At 33.6% G+C, this 24,336-nt stretch overlaps 4 protein-coding genes across 4 annotated transcripts; 3 read left to right on the plus strand and 1 right to left on the minus strand.

Moving 5' to 3' along the window:
* The first annotated feature begins 16 nt into the window (after nt 1-16).
* On the plus strand, nt 17-496 carry LOC139867949 (uncharacterized). Its single transcript, XM_071856292.1, has one exon. The coding sequence runs from the start codon at nt 17-19 to the stop codon at nt 494-496; it is 480 nt and encodes a 159-aa protein (XP_071712393.1).
* Nucleotides 497-1,494: 998 nt separating this feature from the next.
* LOC139866142 (uncharacterized) lies at nt 1,495-6,688 on the plus strand. Its single transcript, XM_071854275.1, has 13 exons — nt 1,495-1,686; nt 2,031-2,097; nt 2,198-2,308; nt 2,986-3,181; nt 3,264-3,349; nt 3,453-3,648; nt 3,781-3,892; nt 4,211-4,338; nt 4,473-4,679; nt 5,082-5,191; nt 5,320-5,449; nt 5,536-5,685; nt 6,266-6,688. The coding sequence occupies exons 1-13, from the start codon at nt 1,608-1,610 to the stop codon at nt 6,485-6,487; spliced, it is 1,794 nt and encodes a 597-aa protein (XP_071710376.1). The 5' UTR covers nt 1,495-1,607; the 3' UTR covers nt 6,488-6,688.
* Nucleotides 6,689-14,007: 7,319 nt separating this feature from the next.
* LOC139866922 (ADP-ribosylation factor GTPase-activating protein AGD1-like) lies at nt 14,008-19,771 on the plus strand. The gene is made up of 15 exons (XM_071855219.1): nt 14,008-14,073; nt 14,256-14,332; nt 14,422-14,590; nt 14,679-14,741; nt 14,828-14,872; nt 14,964-15,029; nt 15,201-15,248; nt 15,329-15,676; nt 16,206-16,337; nt 16,426-16,632; nt 17,449-17,535; nt 17,661-18,088; nt 18,185-18,275; nt 18,696-19,186; nt 19,657-19,771. Exons 1-15 carry the CDS (start codon nt 14,008-14,010, stop codon nt 19,769-19,771), a joined length of 2,433 nt encoding a protein of 810 aa, XP_071711320.1.
* A 187-nt stretch (nt 19,772-19,958) lies between these two features.
* Nucleotides 19,959-23,632, minus strand: LOC139865919 (uncharacterized). The gene is made up of 2 exons (XM_071854029.1): nt 20,745-23,632; nt 19,959-20,180 (listed from the first exon to the last, which is right to left on the minus strand). Exon 1 carries the CDS (start codon nt 23,551-23,553, stop codon nt 20,815-20,817), a length of 2,739 nt encoding a protein of 912 aa, XP_071710130.1. The 5' UTR covers nt 23,554-23,632; the 3' UTR covers nt 19,959-20,180; nt 20,745-20,814.
* Between the last annotated feature and the right edge of the window lie 704 nt (nt 23,633-24,336).

Here is a 24,336-nt window from a genome sequence, read left to right on the forward strand (position 1 = left end):
GTCCGAATTGGAAGGAATGGTTTCGACAGTCCGGTTAGTGATCGACAAGAATGATACTTGGTCTTGGAACCTTTGTAGATCAGGTATCTTTTCAACTAAGTCTCTTACAAAACAAGTTATGGTCAAATGCTTTCCTCCTAGTGCTTCGAATGTTGCTACTCAAAGGAATAATTTTGCCCCGATTAAAGTGGGTGTGTTCTTATGGAGGGCAAGGCGGAATAGATTGCCCGTGCTAGTCGAACTTGACAAACGCGGGATTGATCTTCATTCGGTCCTCTGTCCTCTATGCGATAAGGTTGTGGAGACGGTTAACCATGCTTTGTTTTCGTGTGATAAAGTTCGTGAAGTTTGGGTTAAAGTCCTAAATTGGTGGGGCATTGACTCATCACAACATGATATCGACAATATGCTAAGTGGTAACCTTCCTCTACAATGTTCAAAAGTGGGTGAGAATATTTGGCAAGCAATGGTGTGGATTAGCACATATCTCATTTGAAAAAATAGGAATCAAAAGGTGTTCGAAAAATTGTGTTGGTCTCCGCCGGTGCCTTAAATGATATTCAAGTTAAGAGTTACGAATGGGTCGCGAAAAGATGTAAATCTAAAAAGATCGAGTGGTTCGATTGGTTACATAATCCTCGTGTATGTGCTTTGTAATTTCATTTTGAGGTTCATTTTGTGCGGCGTAGATATTAGCATAGGATTCTAGCTCGGTATCTTTTGTATAGCATCTTGTGCGAACTTTTGTATTGCTTCGAGTTTTTAATATAAATTGTCGTTCAAAAAAAAAAAAACAAATGGACTTACGGCCAATAAGTATGTTAAAATAAGTGTGAGCCGCCATGAATTTAGACTGAAAGCGACACCCAAATTATCAATAAATTAACGATTGTTGTTGACTCGATTAATAGACCATTTAAAGATAATTATACAATTATACAATATACTCCGTAGTTATTATTATTAGATACTAAATCCATATTTATCCATCCATATTTCATCTCATCTATAAAAATAAAAGGGTTAAAGCCAAAAATAGACTACAAACTTACACAAGTGTATCGGTGTCGCCCACAAACCCATTTCTGTCCTACTGTCGCCTACAAACTTTGAAAAAATGTGCTAATATCAACATTTTTGTGTTTTAACCTGTTACATACTAATTTTGACCTGATAAATTTTTTTTTTTTTTAAGAATTAAGCTCCAATCCACGAACGACACGTGTTAATTTTGACCAATTTAGCCGGTAGCAAGTCATTTTTGTTTACATTAGTACACTTTTTGAAAGTTTTTGTTTACATTGGTACACTTGTTGAAAGTTTGTAGGTGACAGTAGGACGGAAATGAGTTTGTGGACCACGTCGATACATTTGTGTAAGTTTGTAACCTATTTTTTGCTTTAAACGAAAATAAAATATACTGAGTAGAAAAGAACAACAAAATACTGCAAATTTGTTCTTCAATCCGGGTATTCGGCTAGCCCGACTCCGACTTATTTTACCAAGTGAGCACCACCCACCAGGCGCATCTTAGAGAGCTCAAACTCAAAGCACAACATTCCGTCACAAAATACCCAAAGTAGCCGCCGGAGATATCTGAATTTGAAATGGCGACGGAAAAATCTGACGTATCATCCATGGAAATTGACGATCAGATCAATTCCAATCCAAAGTTTTCAATTAACGGTTAGTCTTTTAGTGATCACAATCACATATACATATATACGAACATATACATATATACACACACCCACGCATTATACGCAAGTAGGTTAGTTGACTCATACACTTATACCGATTACTCAATTGAACGTAATTTAGTTCCAATTAACTTATTTACTTGTATCGATCATTCAATTAAATGTAATTATTTTAAAATAACCTATACACCTGTGTTGCTTATTCTATTGAACGTAATTAATTTGAATTAATATATACATTAATATTAATATCGATTGTTAAATCAGAGTAATTTATTATTATTATTATTATTATATCAATATCAATTGTTAAAAATGTTGTGCGTGCAGTGTTGCAGTTATTAAAATCAGCGCAGATGCAACATGGATTGCGGTTTGGGGATTACACTAGATATCGGTAATGTTAGAATTATGTGTATTGATTTTAGGTTTTGGTATAGGGTTTGTGAGTGTGAATTATGTTAGGATTTGAATTATGTTTGGATTTGTGATTGTAGGAGATATTGTACTGCTCGGTTAAGGAGATTGTATAAGTCGTTGAAGTTTACGCATGGGCGTGCCAAGTATACTAAACGATCTATAACTGTGTCTACTGTTACTGAAGTTAGGTATGTTGATTTGTAATTCGCAGCTGTCGTTTGAATCGTGTGTTGTTAAAGTTGAATCGGTTATCATCATGAATTGTGCTTGTTGAAATTGAGTTTATGTTTTTGAACTTAATTGGATAGTAAGATATAACGGTAACTAGCCTGCATTGCATGTGGTAAGGCATTAGAGGTTGCGGACTTGTGGGTTTGGTTGTCGTTTATCCCTTTACTGATCTAGAAAATAAGATTACAAATGAAAGAAAAGATACGGAATTAATGTAGGTTCTAAGGTCAAGCGCCTGGACATGAAATGATAATGTAGACTAGGTTCTTCAAGCAATAACTGATTGCATCCCGTTAACTTTGGACATATCGTAAATAAATGTTGTTTTACCCAATACCGCATTAATATGCTCTGTATAAGTAAGTGACAATGGTAAGTTTAATTATTCTTTTTGGATATCATTTGTCAACCATATCAACAATACACCGGATTATTCTCTAGTTTGGTCCAAATCTGTTTGATGCATTTCATTATTATTTTGCTATAATATATTTTCTTGTTCTGGGGTTGATAAAAGGTTTCACCATCATGTGTGTACCTAGACAGACAAAAGTTGTAAGTTGTAACTTTAAGCTATCAAATTATCTATTAAGGTGTATAGTTCTGAGCTAACAGCATTTTGGGCCTGCAACAGGTTTCTCCATCTAGTTCTGTATACTGCAGAAAGAGCATGGAGCCATGCCATGGAGAAAAGACAGCTGCCTGATGGTCCAAATGCACGCCAACGAAGCTATCTGATTGGTAGGTTGCGTAAAGCAGTAAAGTGGGCCACACTTTTTGCAGAATTATGTGCTATCAAGGGAGATTCTAGAACATCCCTAGAAGCTGAGGTATGTTTCTAGGAAGGTTATTTTCACCTATGAATAACTAAAATCTTTCCCTTTTTGACTAGCAAGTTGGTTTAATTTTCAGGCTTATGCCTCATACATGAAAGGAAACTTATTATTTGAACAAGACCAAAATTGGGATGTTGCATTGAAGAGCTTCAAAAGTGCCAGGCAAGTCATCATATGATGTGTCACTAATATCCCTAAAGTGTGATATCTGTGTTTCTCTATTCATATTTCATATTTTTTTTATTATGGCATGTGATATAAACAGGGTTGTCTATGAGGAACTTGGAAAATATGGAGATCTTGACAATCAAGTTTTGTGCCGTGAGCGGGTTGAGGAACTAGAACCAAGTATACGCTACTGTTTGCACAAAATCGGCGAGTCAAATTTAAAAGCTTCTGAACTTGTTCACATTGGGGAAATTGAAGGACCTGCACTGGACCTTTTTAAAGCTAAATTGGAGGTAGAAATAATTCATAAAGCTCTACAGACTTGACCAACTATCAATGAAGTTACCAAAGTTACATGTCAAGACTACGATTTTTTTTTTTATTTAAGTATTGAGATTTACAAAGTTCTTAATTTTACATTTCAGGCTGTGATGGCTGAAGCTAGAACTCAGCAGGCCGCATCCATGACCGAATTTCACTGGCTTGGTCATAGATTTCCAATATCAAATGCAAAGACTCGGGTGTCCATATTGAAAGGTTAGTTATCAATCTTTGTAGCACCGAGGTCGGCTGTAAATGGTTCTGGAATATGTATGCTCGTTTATGATCAGAAAAACTTTAGTTGGTTATAATATGCCTAATTTCAGAACATCTGATTTTGAATGCTTGCCATGTTGGAAGCTTGAATCTCACTTCAAGGTTGTGATATGAAGTAGTTTGGTTGATTGGTTCTAACTACATGTTGATCCTTTTCTTTAACGACATGCTGATATGCTTGTGTGTTTTGTTGTAAATGTATTTAATCACTTCACCGAGTACTTATGCTGGTGTACTTTACACGATTCATGATTTCAGCTCAGGAATTGGAGAAAGAGCTTCATGCTCGAATGGAAGGCACTCTTTCTGCTGAGAAAACACTTGCCGTTTTTGACAAAATCTTTTCTGCTTATCATGAAGCCCGTGGCTTCATTCGCAATGACTTGGTATGTTGTAATTAATAATTTAGTCAAAGCTTATTTATTTATAGTTGAATCAACTGATAATTACATAAGCCATTATGAATTTCATATTTCTTTTGAAAGAGAGCTATATTGATTTTTGATTATGTTTCTTTTAGGCCACCGCTGGTAATTCTGAAAACATAAAGGATGATTTGAGTGGGCTTGATAAAGCTATAGGTGCTGTACTATTGCAACAGACCATTGAACGCAACCAGCTGTTGGTTAGCATAGCTAAGAGTAAACTTAGCAAGGCCCGTGATGATAAAAATGAGAAAGTCACAAAGCCTGAAGAGCTTGTGAGATTATTCGATCTTCTTCTACAGGTACACAACTATAATGTTTTAGTTATGGGGTGTTTGGACTTGCATTTTGAGCTGATTTTCTTATTATTACAACTTGTAGTGGTAATAATCAGCTTATAATACTTGAATAAACAAATACTGGTTCTAATTATCTGATCAGTTAGTGGTTAGTAATCAGATTCATACTAGCTACAACAAGCTGATTATCTCATTATGACTTCTAACAGTAGAAACACCCTACATATCTAACCATTATCCTTTACATATTACATTTTAGAGTTTAATTAATCATTTCAAGTCTATTTACTTGTTCCAAATACTAGTTCACACACTCCCTTAATGTCTAAAGATGCTTTGCATCTCAATTTGATGTTAATTACCACTTGTATGCTGCTGACTAGATTTTGTCATTGTTGATGACAGAATACATCAGATCTTTCTGATTTATTGACTTCTGGACGAGACAGAAAACAGGAGGAAGTAGCATTAGCTGAAGAATGTGAAGTCAAAACCTTGACCTTCCGAGCAGAAAGGTTTGGATGACATTGTGTGTGTGTGTTTTTTTTTTTTTTGTAAATCTATGACATTGTGTCTAATATATAGTAGTAGTTGAATTGGCAACTTCTTCTAACTAACATTTTTCATCCATATTCTGTTGCAGGTGCTTTTTCTTGGCCAAGTCTTATAGTTCGGCTGGGAAGAGGACAAAAGCATATTCATTGTTTTCTCTTGCTTGCTCACTGTCTGAAAATGCCCTAAAGAAATATCGCAGTGCGGTTAACCCTGATCAGGTGTTTATTTTGTAACTCAAACTAACAAAAAGTTTTTGCAAGGGAATTTTTTTAGCTTAATGGTATGTAAATTTTTCTTGTGACAGGTATTGATTAAAGAATTGGAGACATTGTATAACAACTGTAGATCCAATAGTTGTATTGAACATGCAATGGGGATTATGGAGCATGAGAAGGCTCCAGAGGATCTATCGAAAAAGATTTCAACTGTATCTATATCTGGGAGTGATAAGAAGGTAACGAATATTTCTTCTATCGTTTCTCTCACTGAAAATGGTTTGTTAACTTTTGTCATTTTTTTTAAAAAAAGAAAACCTTAATATACTATAAACACAAGTACTTGAGATTGTTTTTAAAACTAAAGCATGTCGGCTGATAACAACGGATTGGCGGTAAGTTGCGAAACAATTTATGTTTTTAACAAATTTTTATTCAAATCTTTCCTATTTTCCACTTGAGCTTATTACTAAAAAGGATTAGGGGTATTTTAGAGATATGATTCGGTGTCAAAACACTTTATCAATTTATATGCCACTTGACACGGTTGCAAATATCGTTACTCAGGGAGTACTCGGTTGGGACTTTTTACAGAGTAGTCAGCAACTTGGGAGTACTCGGATGTTGACCAAGTTTGACTTTGACCGATTTTGACTGAGTTTTGACCGATTTTCTGAGTAATTTCGAGTTTTGGCCGATTTTCCGAGTAATCCCAAGTTTGACCGAGTTGCAAAAACCGAGTACTCTCCAAGTAATTCCGAGTTCTGCAACACTGTCACTTGACTAGGTGAACTTACATGATAGAATCTGAATTTGCAGCCGGAAAAGTTTCTGATAGAGAAATTGGATTCTTACGAGTCCGCAGTTGGTGAATCAAGTACGAAGGTACCTCCTCGTATCGCAGCTTACCAGCCAGGTTTCCAAGCAGTTCCCTGCAATCCGATTGTTCTGGATCTTGCCTATAATTCAATTGAGTTCCCATCGATTGAGAACAGGATGAAGAAAGACAAAACGGGTTTATTTAGTAGGTTCTGGGGATAAATCATACCATTATATTTCAGGCTGTTGTCTTTCGTACCTTTTACTTAGATTTTGAAGAATTTTGTAACTGTAATGTCTCGGCTTTGTGTTACATACTGTGTGGTGTTATTAGAACCTGTTCCTGAAGAGAATGTGAAATTTAAACTAGGGGACCAACTTTTGGGTAGTTTATAGATTGTGATTGGAGATGGTAACTTCTTTTGGTGCTTAAGTTTTCATATCGTGTTTTAATATTGTCAACGCCATTGTGATGATGAAGTTTGGTTCGATGCGTTTATTGTTGAAACATAACTCGAACGGTTCATCAGAACAACACCTTTAACTCAGACAAAATCTATACAATACACATGGCCTCACACAATTTTTTTTTTTTTTTTTTTTGAGAGGCAAGCTTGCATCAGCGTATCATTTATTTCAACGACACTCATCATTTGCACACACACACGCGCTTTCGGGCAGGAAACCCGAACCACACTCTGAGGATCCGACCCTTAAACCATCCCGAGGGGCAGGTGGCCGTAGGGATGGCAAAAAATACCCGTACTCGATGGGCAAACCCGAAACCCGATATTATTGGTTAGGATTTGGTTCGGGTATACGGGTTTAGGGTCGGGTATGGGTATAGGTTTACTTTTTTCCGCAGGTTCGGGTTCGGGTTTGGTTTTAAATAAAAATTCATATATCCGACCCGTATGCCCGACCCATATACCCGATTAGTTTATTCAATATATTACACTGAAAGTTACAAACAAATACCAACCTGAGCTTTTATCCTATTAGCCCACTTCATAAGGCCCACCAAAATGAACAAGAAAAACATGCATACATTACATCCGAGTACAGACATGTAACTGAGATTAATCCTTGGATGCTACTATGAACAAGCTGCACAGCAAGATTCTTTAACATTTAATTTTTTAACATTTTAATCTCAATTAGTAATGTAGTTTGTAAATTCTTTAACATTTAATTTAATTTGATTTAAATTAAATGGTTACCCGATTATCCGTGGGAAAATCCGTTACCCGACAGTTAATTAGTTAATGGTTACCCGCCGGGTATGGTACCGGATTTGGGAATGAGTTTCTTAATCGGGTTTGGGTATGGTATTGCCTATACCCGACCAAACCCGACCCGATGTCATCCCTACAGGTGGGCCGGATCTTAGTCCCGGAGCTGGTCGGTAAAACCTTCCCTTTGGGCCACCTTCAAGGAATATATTTCAATTCCTAGAGCGGGTGACGAGGTTCGAACCCGAGACCTCTAGCCCTGCGAGTACACAAGTGTAACCGCGGTACCGCTGGACCGAAGATCCGTTGGTCATGGCCTCACACAATTAACACTCTTACTTACAGAACAACATTATTGCTTTCTCCGTTTCAAAAAAAAAAAAAAAAAAAAAAAAAATATATATATATATATATATATATATATATATATATATATATATATATATATATATATATATATATATATATATATATATATATCTCATTACTATTACTATTTAATTGGGTAAGCGAGGAACCCTCATATGAACGAGCACATTGGCTTCTCCATAGAGGGTAAAAACTCCGGTAATCAAGCCCCCCGGAACGTGAGACCTGGTACAAGGTGAGTTGCGCATTATGCTGATAATGCTAAAAACGAACATATATTTCATAGCATTATTCCTCAAGAAAGACAAACTTTTAGTTGCAATTGTTCTATTTACAAGTGAGATTCGTTTAAATAATAAAAGGTGAAGACAAAAGACAGATTCGACGAATTGAAGACGCAAACGACCAAAAAGCTCAAAAGTACAAAAGACAATCAAAGAGATTTAAATTATTGATAAGAAACGTCTCGAAATTACAAGAGTACAAGATTCAAAACGCAAAGTACAAGATATTAAATTGTACGCAAGGACGTTCGAAAATCCCGAACCGGGACCAGAGTCAACTCTTAACGCTCGACGCAACGGACTAAAAATTACAAGTTAACTATGTATATAAATATAATATAATATATAATTAATTATATTAATTATATATATATATTATATATATAAAATAAATCGTCGGCAAGAAAGACTCCAAACATGGGTGAGCTGTAAAAGTAAACTCCGCGACTCGCGGAGTTTGAAGGCAAAATTGGCCGCGAGTCTCGGAGCCCCAATTTCTGAAACTCCCTATAAAGCTCGCGCATTCTGATCGTAAAAATTCACCAAAAATATCCATCTCTCTATCTATATCGTATATATTTATATTTATATTTTAATTTTAATTTTAATTTTAATTTTAATCCTAATAATAAGGGTATGTTAGCAAATGTTGTAAGGGTGTAAGTCGAAATTCTGTCCGTGTAACGCTACGCTATTTTTAATCATTGTAAGTTATGTTCAACCTTTTTATATTAATGTCTCGTAGCTAAGTTATTATTATGCTTATTTAATCCGAAGTAATCATGATGTTGGGCTAATTACTAAAATTGGGTAATTGGGCTTTGTACCATAATTGGGGTTTGGACAAAAGAACGACACTTGTGGAAATTAGACTATGGGCTATTAATGGGTTTTATATTAACTAAACAATACCTTGTTAATTTAATATACAAACTTATAATTTGACGTATTTATATATAACCACATACGCTTGACTGGGTACGGTGGGCGGGATATCTATAAATACCAATAATTATTCATTTTACCGGATACGGAACTGGATTAATAGTTAATAAACTTGTTGAAACAGGGGTGAATTACATTCAAGGGTAATTGGTGTAATTGTTAACAAAGTAGTAAAACCTTGGTTTACACACAGTCGATAACCTGGTGTATTCATTAAACAAAGTATTAAAACCTTGTTACAATTCGAATCCCCAATTAGTTGGAATATTTGACTTCGGGAATAAGAATAATTTGACGAAGGCTTTCGCTCTTTATATTTATGACTGATGGACTATTATGGACAAATCCGTATGGACATATTAAATAATCCAGGACAAAGGACAATTAACCCATGGGCATAAAACTAAAATCAACACGTCAAACATCATGATTACGGAAGTTTAAATAAGCATAATTCTTTTATTTCATATTTAATTTCCTTTATTTTATATTTAATTGCACTTCTAATTATCGCACTTTTATTTATTGTTATTTAATCGCACTTTTAATTATCGTACTTTTTAATTATCGCAATTTTATTTTATCGCACTTTTATTTATTGCAATTTCATTATCGTTATTTATTTTACGCTTTAAATTAAGTCTTTTATTTATTTAATATTTTACATTAGGTTTTAACTGCGACTAAAGTTTTAAAATCGACAAACCGGTCATTAAACGGTAAAAATCCCCCTTTATAATAATAATATTACTTATATATATATTTGTATTTCTATAAAAGTAAACTAATAATTAAGCTTTGTTTAAAAAGATTCCCTGTGGAACGAACCGGACTTACTAAAAACTACACTACTGTACGATTAGGTACACTGCCTATAAGTGTTGTAGCAAGGTTTAAGTATATCCGTTTTCTAAATAAATAAATATCTTGTGTAAAATTGTATCGTATTTAATAGTATTTTCCTGCAAAAATTTAATAGTATTTTATATACATCTCGCGAAACATCATATGCGCACCCTCTAGTTACACTCATTTTTTAAACAATATGACTTAGTCAGGAATTGAACTCGGGTGGTGTGCTTAGGTAACCACTCAGGTGTGACGATCGCTCCAAATCCATATGGACGAACACGTCATTCATCGATTTCATTGCGAGGTATTTGACCTCTATATGATACATTTTGTAAATATTGCATTCTTTTGAAAAGGTACACCATAAATGAATATTTAAATCAAAGGTTTTCGACATCTGATGATTTTTACATATAGACAATCACCGTAATATAATAGTTTACAATAGTACTTCCGTTGACAATGCAATCAAAATAAGATACATGGTGATGATTTGGTGAATGCAACGTTTCCTTGAAAAATATGCCATGTAAGACTCCATGCACATAGCTGTCTAACATATAAGCAAACAGCGGAAGACTTCTAGGGAACCTGAGAATAAACATGCTAACAAGTTTCAACACAAAGGTTGGTGAGTTCATAGTTTTAGTGTTTTGCATAATCTGTATATAAAGGTGCATCACAAGATTTCAGTTGTTTCATCCAGAAACGTTTATCAAAATATTCTACAAGATTGAGCGCCCAGTTAACTAAACTTTAACATTATAATAAGTACCCCTGTTTTAACATACATGCAACCAACATGTACAATACACGCAAACCAACGTGTACTAAACTCAAATAGCATACGTCTGTTTTATAGTTCAGGCTAGGGTTTCTATACCTGGAACAGACGGGGATGTCAAGCCCTATGGATCTATATACTACTACTCGCGCCCACCAGTTCTTATAACCGGCAGTTACTAGTTACCAAAGCTAAGGGATTTTCGGTTCAAACTCAGTATAGAATTTAGTATGTACTTGTGTCCATTGTTTAAAATAAATTGCATGTATTCTCAGCCCAAAAATATATATTGCAAAAGCATTTAAAAAGGGAGCAAATGAAACTCACCTTAGCAGCATATAAAGTCGTTCACCAAAATGTGACTGAAACTCGGATTACCAAATAACCGTAGATCTCAACCTAGAGAACATATGTTGGTCAATAAATGTCTATTAAGCTAGGTCAGGTCATAGTGTATCACAATCCTAATGCTCGAGATCGACACACAAAAGTTATCCAAAGTTGTTTCAAAAAGTCAATTTTGACAATAGTTTAACAAAACGAGACGTGCCTTATATAAGATTTCATTTACTCGGCTGGTAATATTTAAAAATCCATTTTATCAATCTTGTAAACAAGTTATTAAAATCTTAATTGCAGATTCAAAAGCAATTTCAATTAACGTCAATCATAATTCAGTTGATCATATCTTTTAATCCATTCATCGAAACTATTCGATATCTAAATGAAAAGTTATTGATTTTTTGCCAGCTTTTCAAAAACATGCATATCATATACATTTTATCAGTAATATATGTATTTACTTCGTGATTCATCATAACTGTTTAACGACGAAATTTAGCATACAAGCATGTATAAATATATATACTCGAGCACTAGACATGGATACACAATTAATATATAAAAGATAAAATATGAGTGCTTACGTATCAATATTGAGATTCAATATTGTAGGAAAGTATGTAGACGTAACGGAGATGATAAACACTAGGTTTGACTTGCGAATATTACCCATAACCTCCAAAATTATAACCCATAATTTCCTTAGCTCTATCCCGCTCGAAACCCATTTTGAAAGTGACACGCTCATGATCTCGTCATAGTATTTTATGTATAATACTAATTAATAATACTAATAATAATAAGATTAATAATAATATTAATCTTATTAATAATAATAATAATAATAATAATAATAATAATAATAATAATAATAATAATAATAATAATAATAATAATAATAATAATAATAATAATAATAATAATAATAATAATAATAATAATAATAATAATACGAGAGAGATAGAAAGATGTGTGCAAACTGAATCAGAAGTCGAGCTTTTATACTTGTGGTCTGAATTCTACTGCCATGCGATCGCATGGTCTTCATGACCATTTCCCATGCGATCGCATGGGAACATTTTCCAGCTCACATCTTGTTTAACTTTTAGCTTGTCGACATATTAATATATAATATATATAATATATATATAATTTATATAATTAATTATATATTATATTAAATTCACGTGTATAGTTGATTTGTAATTTTAGTTCCGATAAGTCGTACGTCATCATTCGACTTATGTCCCGGTTCTGGTTTTTCGAACGTTCTTTCGTACATTTAGAAAACTTGCATTTTACGTTTCGTGTCACGTACCTTTGTCAAAATATAGCCTTAAGTTATTCATAAACTATACTACTCAAAGTATATCTTAAACTTTCGAGTGTTTTGGTCATTTACTTCTATAAATCATCGTCTCGCTATTTGTTAATATATATATAATATATACATTTTCTTTTTGAAATAGTGTTTTATTGTAGCAAAGTTTTTTTTACTGTAGCAAATAGTGATTTTCGAAAACACTGTAGCTTTTCGGGTACTGTAGCAATTCGAAAATACTGTAGCAAATTAGTGTTTTACTGGTTCATCTTAAACGTTTTAGTTAACTTATCTAAATATTAATCGAATCAATAATCGAATGTTAAAATCGTTTACTAAATAACTTGAAATCATATATATATATATATATATATATATATATATATATATATATATATATATATATATATATATGCACATTAAGTTATATATATTGTTCGTGAATCTTCGAGAACAGTCAAAGAATAATTGATTACGTGAATATAGTTCCAAAACTTTGAGACTCAACATTACAGACTTTGCTTATCTTGTCGAAAACATTAAATCATTTAAAGATAAAGTTTAAATTTGGTCAGAAATTTCTGGGTCATCACATCAGGCAAGACTGCGTGGTTATCTATAGTTAATATTAAAATGCTATAATGATGATATCATTATTAGGCTAATTCATTTGTTAAGAAAAAATCAAAAAGGAAAAGAAAAAAATCTAAGCATGGTGGGTGATGTCATTAATCTAAATAATTTTGAATTAAAATTAAATATTATTAATTAATTATTATTATTAAATCTTATTAATAATTATTTTAATTATTAAAATTTAATAATTTTGAATTATTTTAATTAATTATTTTGAATTGAGTACGAGAAAGTATAAAAGCTAGACAGAAAGAAACCAATTCTAAATTTATATTTTAATTTACACTTTTAAAATAAAATAACAACCAATATTATCTCTTATGATTGAATATGGATTGTTTAATATGTATTTTAGGTGTTTGATGAAATGTTCAGCTAACGAGTTTCTTAGTCGGACTCTGTGGTTCCGTGGGTCATTAAACTAAATAACTTTAGCATTTACGTTCACTTAATACCTAAAACATATCATTAAACTGTTTCGTTTAAACAAACTCGTGGTTCCACGGGTCATTTCACTAGTTTTGAGTAATATCTTAAATCTATAAAAAAAATGTTAGGAATAATATTTTTTTTTTGGGCTGACATCATTATTTATATATGTGATCTGATCTAAAGCTTTGTTATACTACTAGTAGTTTTTGGTGTCCACCAGTCCACCACAAAAGACAACCATATTCATAGCCCAAATATATATAAACCCTTAAGTTGAAATTACATTTTTTGTGTTTTTTTTTTCCCCAAAGCAAATACAGCAAACAACGGAGACTTCAATGGCAAATATGAAAACTCGCTGTTCTCATCCTCCCTATTTTCCCTCATTTATGGTACCTACCAAAATTTTGTTTTTCCTTTTTCTTTCATGTTATTCATCCCAGGATCATATTACACGTGCTAAATTATTTGTATCCATTTTTACAAATTTCTTGTGACAAATAAGATATTGTGTTTTCGCCTCTCTAAGCTTAGAATTTGAATCAATGCAGCAAGACAAAAACACCATGTATTTCTCCAAACTCGAAGATTCGCCAATGTTTCGACAACAGGTCTATCCATGCTTATGTGAAATCTTAACAATCTATTGTATGTTTTCAAATACGGTTAAATGTATTATTTCGCGTAATGCACTAAATGCCTAGCGGTATCGAGGTGTCCAGGTTACAAGTTTAAATCCAGGGTGAACAAAACAATGTGTATATATTTATACAAATTATTTTGTGTAATGCAGCTCCAATGTTTGGAAGAAATTGCAGAGACGTTGAGGGAAAGAGGTTCGAAATTCTATAAAGGCTGTCGAAAGTACACGTAAGTATTCATAAACGTTTATTATTTCAGTAATTTTATAAAAATTTCTTAGTTTAAAAACAAATACCTTGATTATGTAAACCATACAGAGAAGGTCTTGGAGAAGCGTATGAAAGGGATATCTCGTTTTCAAGCTGCCTTGAAACTTTTGGTGGTGGACCCGATCCTATTTCTTTGGCATTTGGAGGCCCCGATATGATCAAATTCGCAAATATTTTGAGAGAAGTTGCAACATACAAAGAAAATCTTCAATCTCAGGTCTTGATTTTTCAACTAATATTACCACGATAACACTCAAACACACGTAACGTTCCATTTTCTAATGTTGCACACTTGTCGTTTTTAGATTGATAATACACTAAGTGAAAGGTTATTGCGGTTCACCACTGTTGAGCTTCAAGATATCAAGGTTTCATGATATACTCTTTAAATTTTATAAAATATGGTTTTTAAACCAACTTTTAACTTTTATGTTATGAATTGTGTATGATGCAGGAAGCTAGGAAACGTTTCGATAAAGCTGATGCTGTTTATAGTCAGGTAATTTATACTTTATCGCTACTCGTACGTGTGTACATATCATTGTTTTTATATATATGACTTGTTATTAGATTTGCATTTTTTTGTGCAGATACGTGACAAGTATTTATCGTTGAGGAAAAGTACTCGGAATGAAGTAGCTAACGCAACAGAAGAGGTATATGTGGTGTCTCATTTAGACCCGACCCGTCTAAAAATTCTGACCCCTTCGACCAATGACCCATTTTGACCCAAAACCGGTTCAGGTCTCGACCCAACCCGACCCGTTTGCCATGTACAAGGTAATCATCGTTATTTATGATTCTAATTTGGTAGAGAGACGTTCCAGGAACTTTACCATGCGAGAATGATATTCGAGCAAGCTCGCTTCAAACTGGTACTTAAAAACTCATATCCACCTAGATTTATATTCTTTACTATGAAGGGCAATAACGACTTTTTACAATATAACTTCAGATTTGTGCCTTGTCGAACGTTGAGGCGAAAAAGAGATTTGAGTTTTTGGAATCGGTGGGTGAGGCAATGGACGCCCATCTTCGTTATTTTAAACAAGGATACGAGTTGTTACATCAAATGGAACCGTATATGCGACAGGTATTAGAACACGCGCAAAAGTGTAGACAAAACTATGTTTCCGAACAGCAGGCGTTAAATGAAAGGATTCAAGAGTACAAAAAGCACATTGATTTTGGAAATAAATTATTATGTAATATTACCGTTAGTAATGGCCATTTAACGCAACAACCTTCAAGAAGTTCGCATAAAATGATACAATCGGTTATGCAATCTGCTGCAGAGGGGAAGGTACTCTGTTACCATCTTATGTTTGTGTTTTATCTCTAACGGGTCAAATGGAAACGGGTCAAAAGTTATTCAAAGTGTATTCAAAAGATTATATTTTTACTGAAAACATAGAAAATTAGTGTTCATATAATCATATTTGATATATAGTTTATCAAAATGACTAATCTACCCTCACATGCTTTGCAAATGTCACGAGTTAACGAATTTTTTTAACGACCGTTAGTGATAGGGACCAACGGCGTAACTTGTGCAAATCACAGTGACCAATCACGTCAAAAATAGTACAGTGACCACTCGCGTAATCTGTGGTAAACCACAGGGACCAATCACGTAACTTTTTCTATAGTTTATTTACAGAAACTTAACAATTATGCACTGAAAGTCAACCCAGCCCGACCCGATCAGTTTCAAACATACCAAAACTTATTCATTTTGACCTGTTACCAAACTCATCCGACCCGCTCATTTTACCACCTTTGAAACATTTATAATTTTCTACATTATAATGTCTAAAGATTCAATAGTTTAGGTTCAAAACATTAAACAAGGATATTTATCAAAACGCTCCTCGAATTTGAGAGGGGACTGGAAAAGAAGATTTTTTGTTCTTGATAACCGAGGAATGTTGTATTACTATCGCAAACAGTTGACCAAACCTTCTGTAAGTCAAATATATTAACGTTTCAAAATACCATTGTCTCCCGTTTACATTATAGAATCTAAATTTAATTGTTTGAGATAAATTTCAGGGATCTGGTGCACAAAGAAATAATCCCTCTGAATGTGGGCCCGGTTTACTGAGTCGGTGGCTATCGTCGCATTATCATGGAGGCGTAAACGATGTTACGCGTCATACGGTTAACCTTCTTACATCAACAATAAAGCCTGATGCAGAACAATCAGATCTCAGATTCTGTTTTAGAATTATCTCGCCAACAAAGATATACACTTTGCAGGTGAGTTTTTTATATTGTCTTTGATCATAAATGGTTGATAAACAGTATACTTTGGCTTTACCTGAGGTGGCAATTTCGACCCATTTACTGGAAAATGAATCGCTTTCGTTATATTTATTGTCTGATGGGTCAAACTAGTAAAAAGATATTGGCTTTAAAGGAAACGAGTCAATGGAATAAACATGTCAAGCGTAACCCAATAACCGGCGGTGGCAATTTTGACCCATTTGTTGAAAAATGAGTAAATGTCTGATGGGTTATGCTTAATGTCTGATGGATCAAATGAATAAGATATTATTGGCTTAAAAGGAAACGGGTCAATGGAATAAACATGTCAAAAGTAACACAATTACCTGAGATGGCAATTTCGACCATTTATTGGAAAATGAATCGCTTTGGTTATGTTTAGTGTCTGATGGGTCAAACGAGTAAAAAGATATTGGCTTTAAAGGAAACGGGTCAATGGAATAAACATGTCAATAGTAACCCAATTACTTGAGGTGGGAATTTTGACCCATTTATTGGAAAATGAATCCTTTGGTTATGTTTAACAATTGATTGGTTAGAGTAACAACAATATCGGCTTTAAAGGAATTGGGTCAGTGGGATAAACATGTCAAAAGTAACCCAATTACCTGAGGTGGCAATTTCGACCCATTTATTAGAAAATGGGCGCTTTTTTTGCTATGTTTAATGTCTGATGGGTCAAACGAGTAAAAGTATTTGATTTTAAGGAAACAGGTCAATGGACTAAACATGTCATAAGTAACCCAAAGTTTATTTTTAGTCCATAAACGTCTTTTATTTGATATGCAGGCAGAAAGTTCACTGGAACAATTGATTTGGATAGAAAAAATAAACGGAGTAATAGCGTCTTTATTAACTTCGCAATCACCTGAGAGGGTATGTGTCTAATATCTAAATTTTCTGCATTTTAGTAATTATTCAAGTTTCTTATTAGAAATTTAAGATTAAAATGTTGAATCATCTCGTTTTTATAATTTTTTTTTTTTTTTTTTTTTTTGCAGCATTTATGTAGCAGTCCTACATGTGAAACCAATTCTGGAGAAAAACAATTTGTTCAAGAACCGATTGAATCTGAAGATTTATTTGAGAAGGATCGAAATTCTGGAAATATGATGCGTGTATGTAGAAGTTCACAACAATTACAATACGGTGCTAAAAGTGAAAGACCTGTTGATTCATTAAAAAAAGTAGCTGGTAACAATAAATGTGCTGATTGTGGGTCCCCTGAACCCGATTGGGCTTCTTTAAATCTTGGTATACTTGTTTGTATCGAGTGTTCTGGTGTACATCGTAATCTTGGTGTTCATATATCGAAGGTACGATCTTTAGAACTTGATGTTAAGGTTTGGGAACCTTCTGTTATTTCGTTGTTTCGTACAGTTGGGAATGTATTTGCTAATTCAATATGGGAGAAATTGTTGACTACAAGGTAATAAAGTTTACTTATATCGCGGTTTATTAATTTAATTGTGGAAAAAAATATTGTGTTTATTGAGTTGTTATTGACCGTTGGATTATGGTGCAGATCAATGGAGTCTGATAACTCAGCAGAGTCATGTCGGAAGCCAAGTTTTGATGATCATATATCAGTAAAGGAGAAGTTCATTCATGCAAAGGTAATTTTGTAAATTACCTTCTCATATAACAAGTTGTACAGTACAACCCATTAATGCATACTTGTGTTGGATATGTTAAAAAGTGTGGTGGAAATATCATTACCCCTTGGTAATATTGTATTCAAAATCATAAAAAGGTTATCAACTTTTAAAATGCATTTATTAAAAGTGACTTAAAATTTAAATTTCACCATTTGGGCTAACCAAAAATATGATCTTTTTCATATCTAAATTCAGTTAACTACTTACTTGTATCAAATTTAGCATCTTTCCAAGAATATAGAAATTATAAAGTTTACATCTTTTTATCAGTGAGTAAATATAAATTCGAGCGAAGTTCAAAGTTAGTTACTTTTTTTATGAAATTAGTCTGTTTTACTATTACTTGCTGATAAATAGTGAAGTTTCATCCTGGTGCAGTATGCAGAAAGGCGATTTATTCAAAAAGTAACGGACCCACATCACCTTATTTTACTCGAACAACAATTATGGGAAAATGTTCGTGCTAATGACAAAAAGGCAGTTTACCTATTAATCACATTATGTTCGGCAGACGTAAACGCAGCGCATGGACACGCATCATATACATCGTCTTCATCAGTAGCTCGAATCATGCACTTTGAAGACCAAAGTAATGTTGACCATGAATTTGACTACTTAAAAGATTACGCTACGGATGAATCCTCGAGATCTTTTGCCTCGATAAGAGAAGTTGACGACCCGTTGACTAACGAATCTCTTAACGGATGCTCGTTACTTCACGTTGCTTGTCAAAATGCTGACTGTACTATGGTTGAGTTGCTGTTACAGCACGGTGCAAATGTTAACGCGTCTGATTCAAAGGTTCAAACGCCGTTGCATCATTGTATAATTAGAAAAAGACTTGAAATTGCAAAGTTACTTCTTAGAAGGTAATGATTTTGTTTACTGATATTTATAAGCTGGAGGGTGGTAAAATGGGTTTGGGTCGATACAAGTTGTTTATTAGTACGAGCCATACTAGTTGACTTGCAAAGACTTTTCTATACCCAGCACTTGGACCCATTATGAAAAATGGGTCCATTGGGTTAGGTATTTAACCTATAAAAAAGGTTAAAGAATGGGTCCAATTTAGACCCATATGAAGCCTAACAAATATATATAAGGTCCAACGGGTCCTTAATAGGTCTTAACGGGTCTTTACGAGATTTTAAAAATATTATTTTTACGAGTTTAAGAAATGAGTCTCGACCCAACCCGACCTAACCCATTTAGACAACACGTTTGACACATCTAAAAAATCTGCCCCGTTCGACCCGTGACCTGTTTTGACACAAAACTGTTCAGGTAATATATAAAAAGTCCAACTGATGTTCTCTATGTGATGATATTTTTTTTATAGGGGAGCTAATTCGCTAGAACCAGACATGGAAGGCAAAACACCACATCAGCTTGTTACAGAATTGGGAATCGATGATATCGAAATTCTTGCCCTGTTAAGAGCAGCAAAGAGATAGCACCAAGTACAAGGACTCAAAAGCTGATTTATGAGATTAAAATATGTAATTGTCATAGTTATACATATATAACTTGCAATATAAATACTAAATTGCGAAAACGGATTTGGGTATGGGTCAAAATGGGTTTCGGGAAGGATTGGGTTGAGCTGCAAACACTTTTTGTCCATTTTTAATCAATAACATTATACGAGTACATAACCAATGCATTAACATCTTTTTGAGTATCATTATGATAACACTATCATGACAATAAAGAAAATTGTTACAACTTAAAGATAGTAAAAGCAACTACAACAATGAGAAACTCAATCTATTCGACTATTTCAGTATCATTAGCTCGATATGTATGTACAATTTCGCCTTTCCCAAGTGCTAGCTTATGAATCTCGCATCCATGAGATGAAATCTGTCCATAGCAAATAACATTAGAACAAAGAGAAACCTAATGAAGAGGTGGCAATCTGGACCCATTAGCTTATCAACGAGTCAATATGGGTTATGTGTCATTTCAAACATGTCAAGTTAGAAACTAGCAACAAATGAAATAAGTCAGCAGGGTGATTTTTATTAACTATGTATTTTTAATGCATACAAACTTGGCAATCGCTTTTTATTTCAAATTTTATATCTAATAAAGACGCGTAGATTATCATAGTTAACACGTTAATTGCTTATTGAGAATTAAGAACTGACATCAACTAAAATGGATCAACCCAACCTGATGTGTTCTGAATCATACTAAAATCCTGTTTCAGCCCTAACCACCTATGAACAGTTACCCAATTTGCCACCTCTAGTTTACGTTGTACTGTAGCAAACAAACTACTTTCATTCCCAAATCATCGAGTCAAAAATGATAAAAAAAAAATAAAAAAATAAAAAAAAACTAAGCACAACAATGTAAATTAGTCAACCGGGAAATTAAAAAAAAAAAATGATCATTACTATAAGTTAAAGCACCCGTATTTACCTGCTTTTATAAACTATTAACCGTGTTTCGTGGTTCCAACTAACACCAAATTTCTTCAAAAACCAAACGTTCATACAACTTGCTTTGGTAGATAGATATCATCACCTTCATACTGATTAATGAAATCAGTTAAACTCGAAGATTGTGGGACCCACCCAAACCCTTCCATACTTTTCAAAACTCCACCTAACTTATTCTTATACCCTGCACTATGCAAACTGCGTACTAAAGTACTACACGTAGCAAAACTCAACATAACCCCCCGTTTCCCGATTTCATCAATCGATGCAACCGCTTCACTAAATTTACCATTTTGACACAACCCATCAACCAATTTATCATAAAAATCTCGACCCGATAAACCCTTTTGTAATAACTCATCAAAAACCATAAAAGTTTTCTCTAATCCACCTTGTTCTTGATCCAACATGTTGTATACAGCTTTATCTAAACTAATACCTTTTGCTACCATATCTTCAAATATCGAAATCATCTTCGATTTATTTCCCGATCTCATATAACCATAAGCTAAACATGTGTACGTTACAACTGTCGGCATCAAATTACGATTTTGCATCTCGATAAAAAGATCTGCTGCTTCTTCCATCATTTCAGCTTTACAATAACAATCGATTAAGATAGTAAAAGTAACATGATTAGGTTTTATTTTCTTATTTTCAATCATATCTTTTAATAACTCATCTGCTTCCACTATTTTCCCTAACTTGCAATACAAATCAATCAGCGTGTTGTACGTATGTGCGGAAACAAACCCTAATTCCACCATTTTGTTGAATAAAGTCAACGCCTTTTCGATATCCTTTTCTTTGCAGCATCCGTTAAGAAGGATATTATACACAACAAGATCCGGTTTCATTCCATTTCGAATCATCTTATCAAATAACTCAAACCCTAGATTCAAATTCCCCGATTTGCAGTATCCATCAATTATCGTACCATAACTCATACTGTTAGGTATCAAACCCTTAGACGGTATTTCATCAATTAACTCACAAGCCCTTTTAAAATCACCCGATTTGCATAATCCACCAATTAAAACATTGTAAGTAACAATATTTGGATTAATCCCTTTACTAATCATTTCATCAACCATATTAAACGCTTCTTGAAAATCACCTTTTCTACAAAAACCAGAAACAAGAGTGGTGTAAGTAACAACGTCCGGATTCAAACCTTTATTCACGAGTTCGAACAAAACCTCGCGAGCTTTTTCCATTAATCCGTTTCTAGCAAGACCGTTTATAAGTACACTGTAAATATATACATCAGGAACGATATTTTTTTCAATCATACTATTAAACACAGAAAAAGCTCCATCTGTATTACCTCGTTTAAAGTGACCATCGATCATAGATGTAAATATAACACGATCTGGAATTATATTACAGTTAACCATCTCGTTAAAGTATTTATCCGCCATTTCCATTTCTCCAATCTTACTATAACCATTTATAACAGGACCATAAGTAAAAGCATTCGGCTTTACACCATTAGTCCCCATTTGAACTAACACAGATTGCACTTCATCCATTCTTTTATCGTTACAAAGACCAATTATAAGTGAATTATAACAATAAACATCAGGAAAAGTACCTTCCTTTTTCATACTTATCAAAATCCCATTTGCTTCTTCAAATCGACGAGCTTTGCATAACCCAGATATAATCGAACTATACGTCACAACATTTAACCTAATTCCGTAACCAAGCATCTCATCTTTTAACTTTAAAGCATCATCAACACACCCTTGTTTCATAAACCCGTCAATTAACGCACTATACGAAACATGATCAGGATAAACTCCTAATTTTGACATATCGTCTAAAACCAATTTTGCCTCTTTTAATCTCCTCGTTTTGCATAACCCGTCTATTAGTGTTGTATAAGTAAACCGATCTGGAACAAAACCCTTTTCGGTCATTACACTTTTAAGCTCAAATGCTTCGTCAATAAGCCCACGTCTACATAATCCACCAACGAGTACGTTATACGTGACCAAACTAGGGCTAACACCATTTTCGCCCATTTCAACAAAAACCCGTTTCGCCTCACTCAATTTTCCGTCTTTACATAAAGCACTAATCAAATTAGTATAAATATACGCATCGGGAACAATCTTGAACTCTGCCATTTTCTCGTACACCTTCCAAAACATCTCGTTTTTTCGATACTTTAATAAAGTTGTCATCAAAGAATTAACACATACCAAACCCGGAAAAGATTCAGTACTATTAACGCCTAACACAACAAAAACAGCTTCATTTAACAACCCTTTATTCTTATACACATCAACAATCATCCCATATATTAAAGGTTTAAACTTTATACTCCCATCATCATTACCCACAAAAAAGGTATCAATCGAATCCATAATAGCCGAAACGAGTTTTCGGGTTTCGATCATTTGACCTAATACAACACTAGCAAGCCTAGACTGATTTGAATTAATAAAAGTAATAGCTAAAATCAAGAAAGAATCTAGGGTTTGAGAAATACCCAATTGATGAATTGACCAATTGAAGAAATTGTGAAGACGATTTGGGTCAGCTGATTGTTGATTTTGCTGAAGAACAGATTGAATTACACCTGAGTTTAGGTTTCTTAAAACATTGGGTGATGAATTGAGGATGTGGGGCCAGTTTCCGTTTTGAAGTATTGATGTGATTTCAGTGACTATCTGTTGTTCATCGATTTGAGTGGAATGATTTCTGGATTGATAACTTAAGATGAACCTGCTTTTGTTGCTGATGGTGTATAGCTTTCTGTATGGATGTAGTAATTTCATCATTGTTTTTGATGTTTTAAAAATCGCATTTGCAGATTTAATGGAGATGAAAAGAGAGTGAATTTTAGGGTTTTGGTTTTGAAGTATCCGATACTAAAATAATGGCTTTCAATTTTTCAACGAGAACCTGCTTTTTCATAATTTTATCATGGTGACAACCATTAAAGAGCAAGTCATTAAAGAAATTTACAGTTTTAATCCTTTCAACTTCAAATATTTAATTTTTCATAACTATTCTCGTGTTATATTCTATCTTTTCTCCGAAAGAACATAATTTAAATAAAAAACCATTTGATAATCTAAAACAATTTTGTTTGCATAGATTTTACGATCTAGACTACAACACCTAACAAATAAATCAATTACACAAACAAGATCTAAACAAACGTGATTAACCCAATATGAACCGGAGCCACATCTGTAACGGAGCTCGAAGGAACCGAAGAAGTCGACGCTGCAAAAGAGGAGCCCACCTTGACCTCGTTCATTCTAACAACTGGAACGTGGCATTTATCAACCAAAAAAAACAAAGCACCTCCATTTCAAGTAGCACACGATCTAAAAGAATTTCGCTGTATTTTACTACAAATCTAATAGGTTATGAGAGTGTATATAATTGAGAGTGTATATATATATATATATATATATATATATATATATATATATATATATATATATATATATATATATATATACACACAAAAAGAAAAAGATGAAAATTGAATGATATAACTTAGACTAATTGAAGTAATGTTACTACCTGCATTATACAAATCAATATATGAC

The sequence above is a fragment of the Rutidosis leptorrhynchoides genome, chromosome 9 (assembly GCF_046630445.1).
Source record: "Rutidosis leptorrhynchoides isolate AG116_Rl617_1_P2 chromosome 9, CSIRO_AGI_Rlap_v1, whole genome shotgun sequence".
Classification (NCBI taxonomy): Eukaryota; Viridiplantae; Streptophyta; class Magnoliopsida; order Asterales; family Asteraceae; genus Rutidosis; species Rutidosis leptorrhynchoides.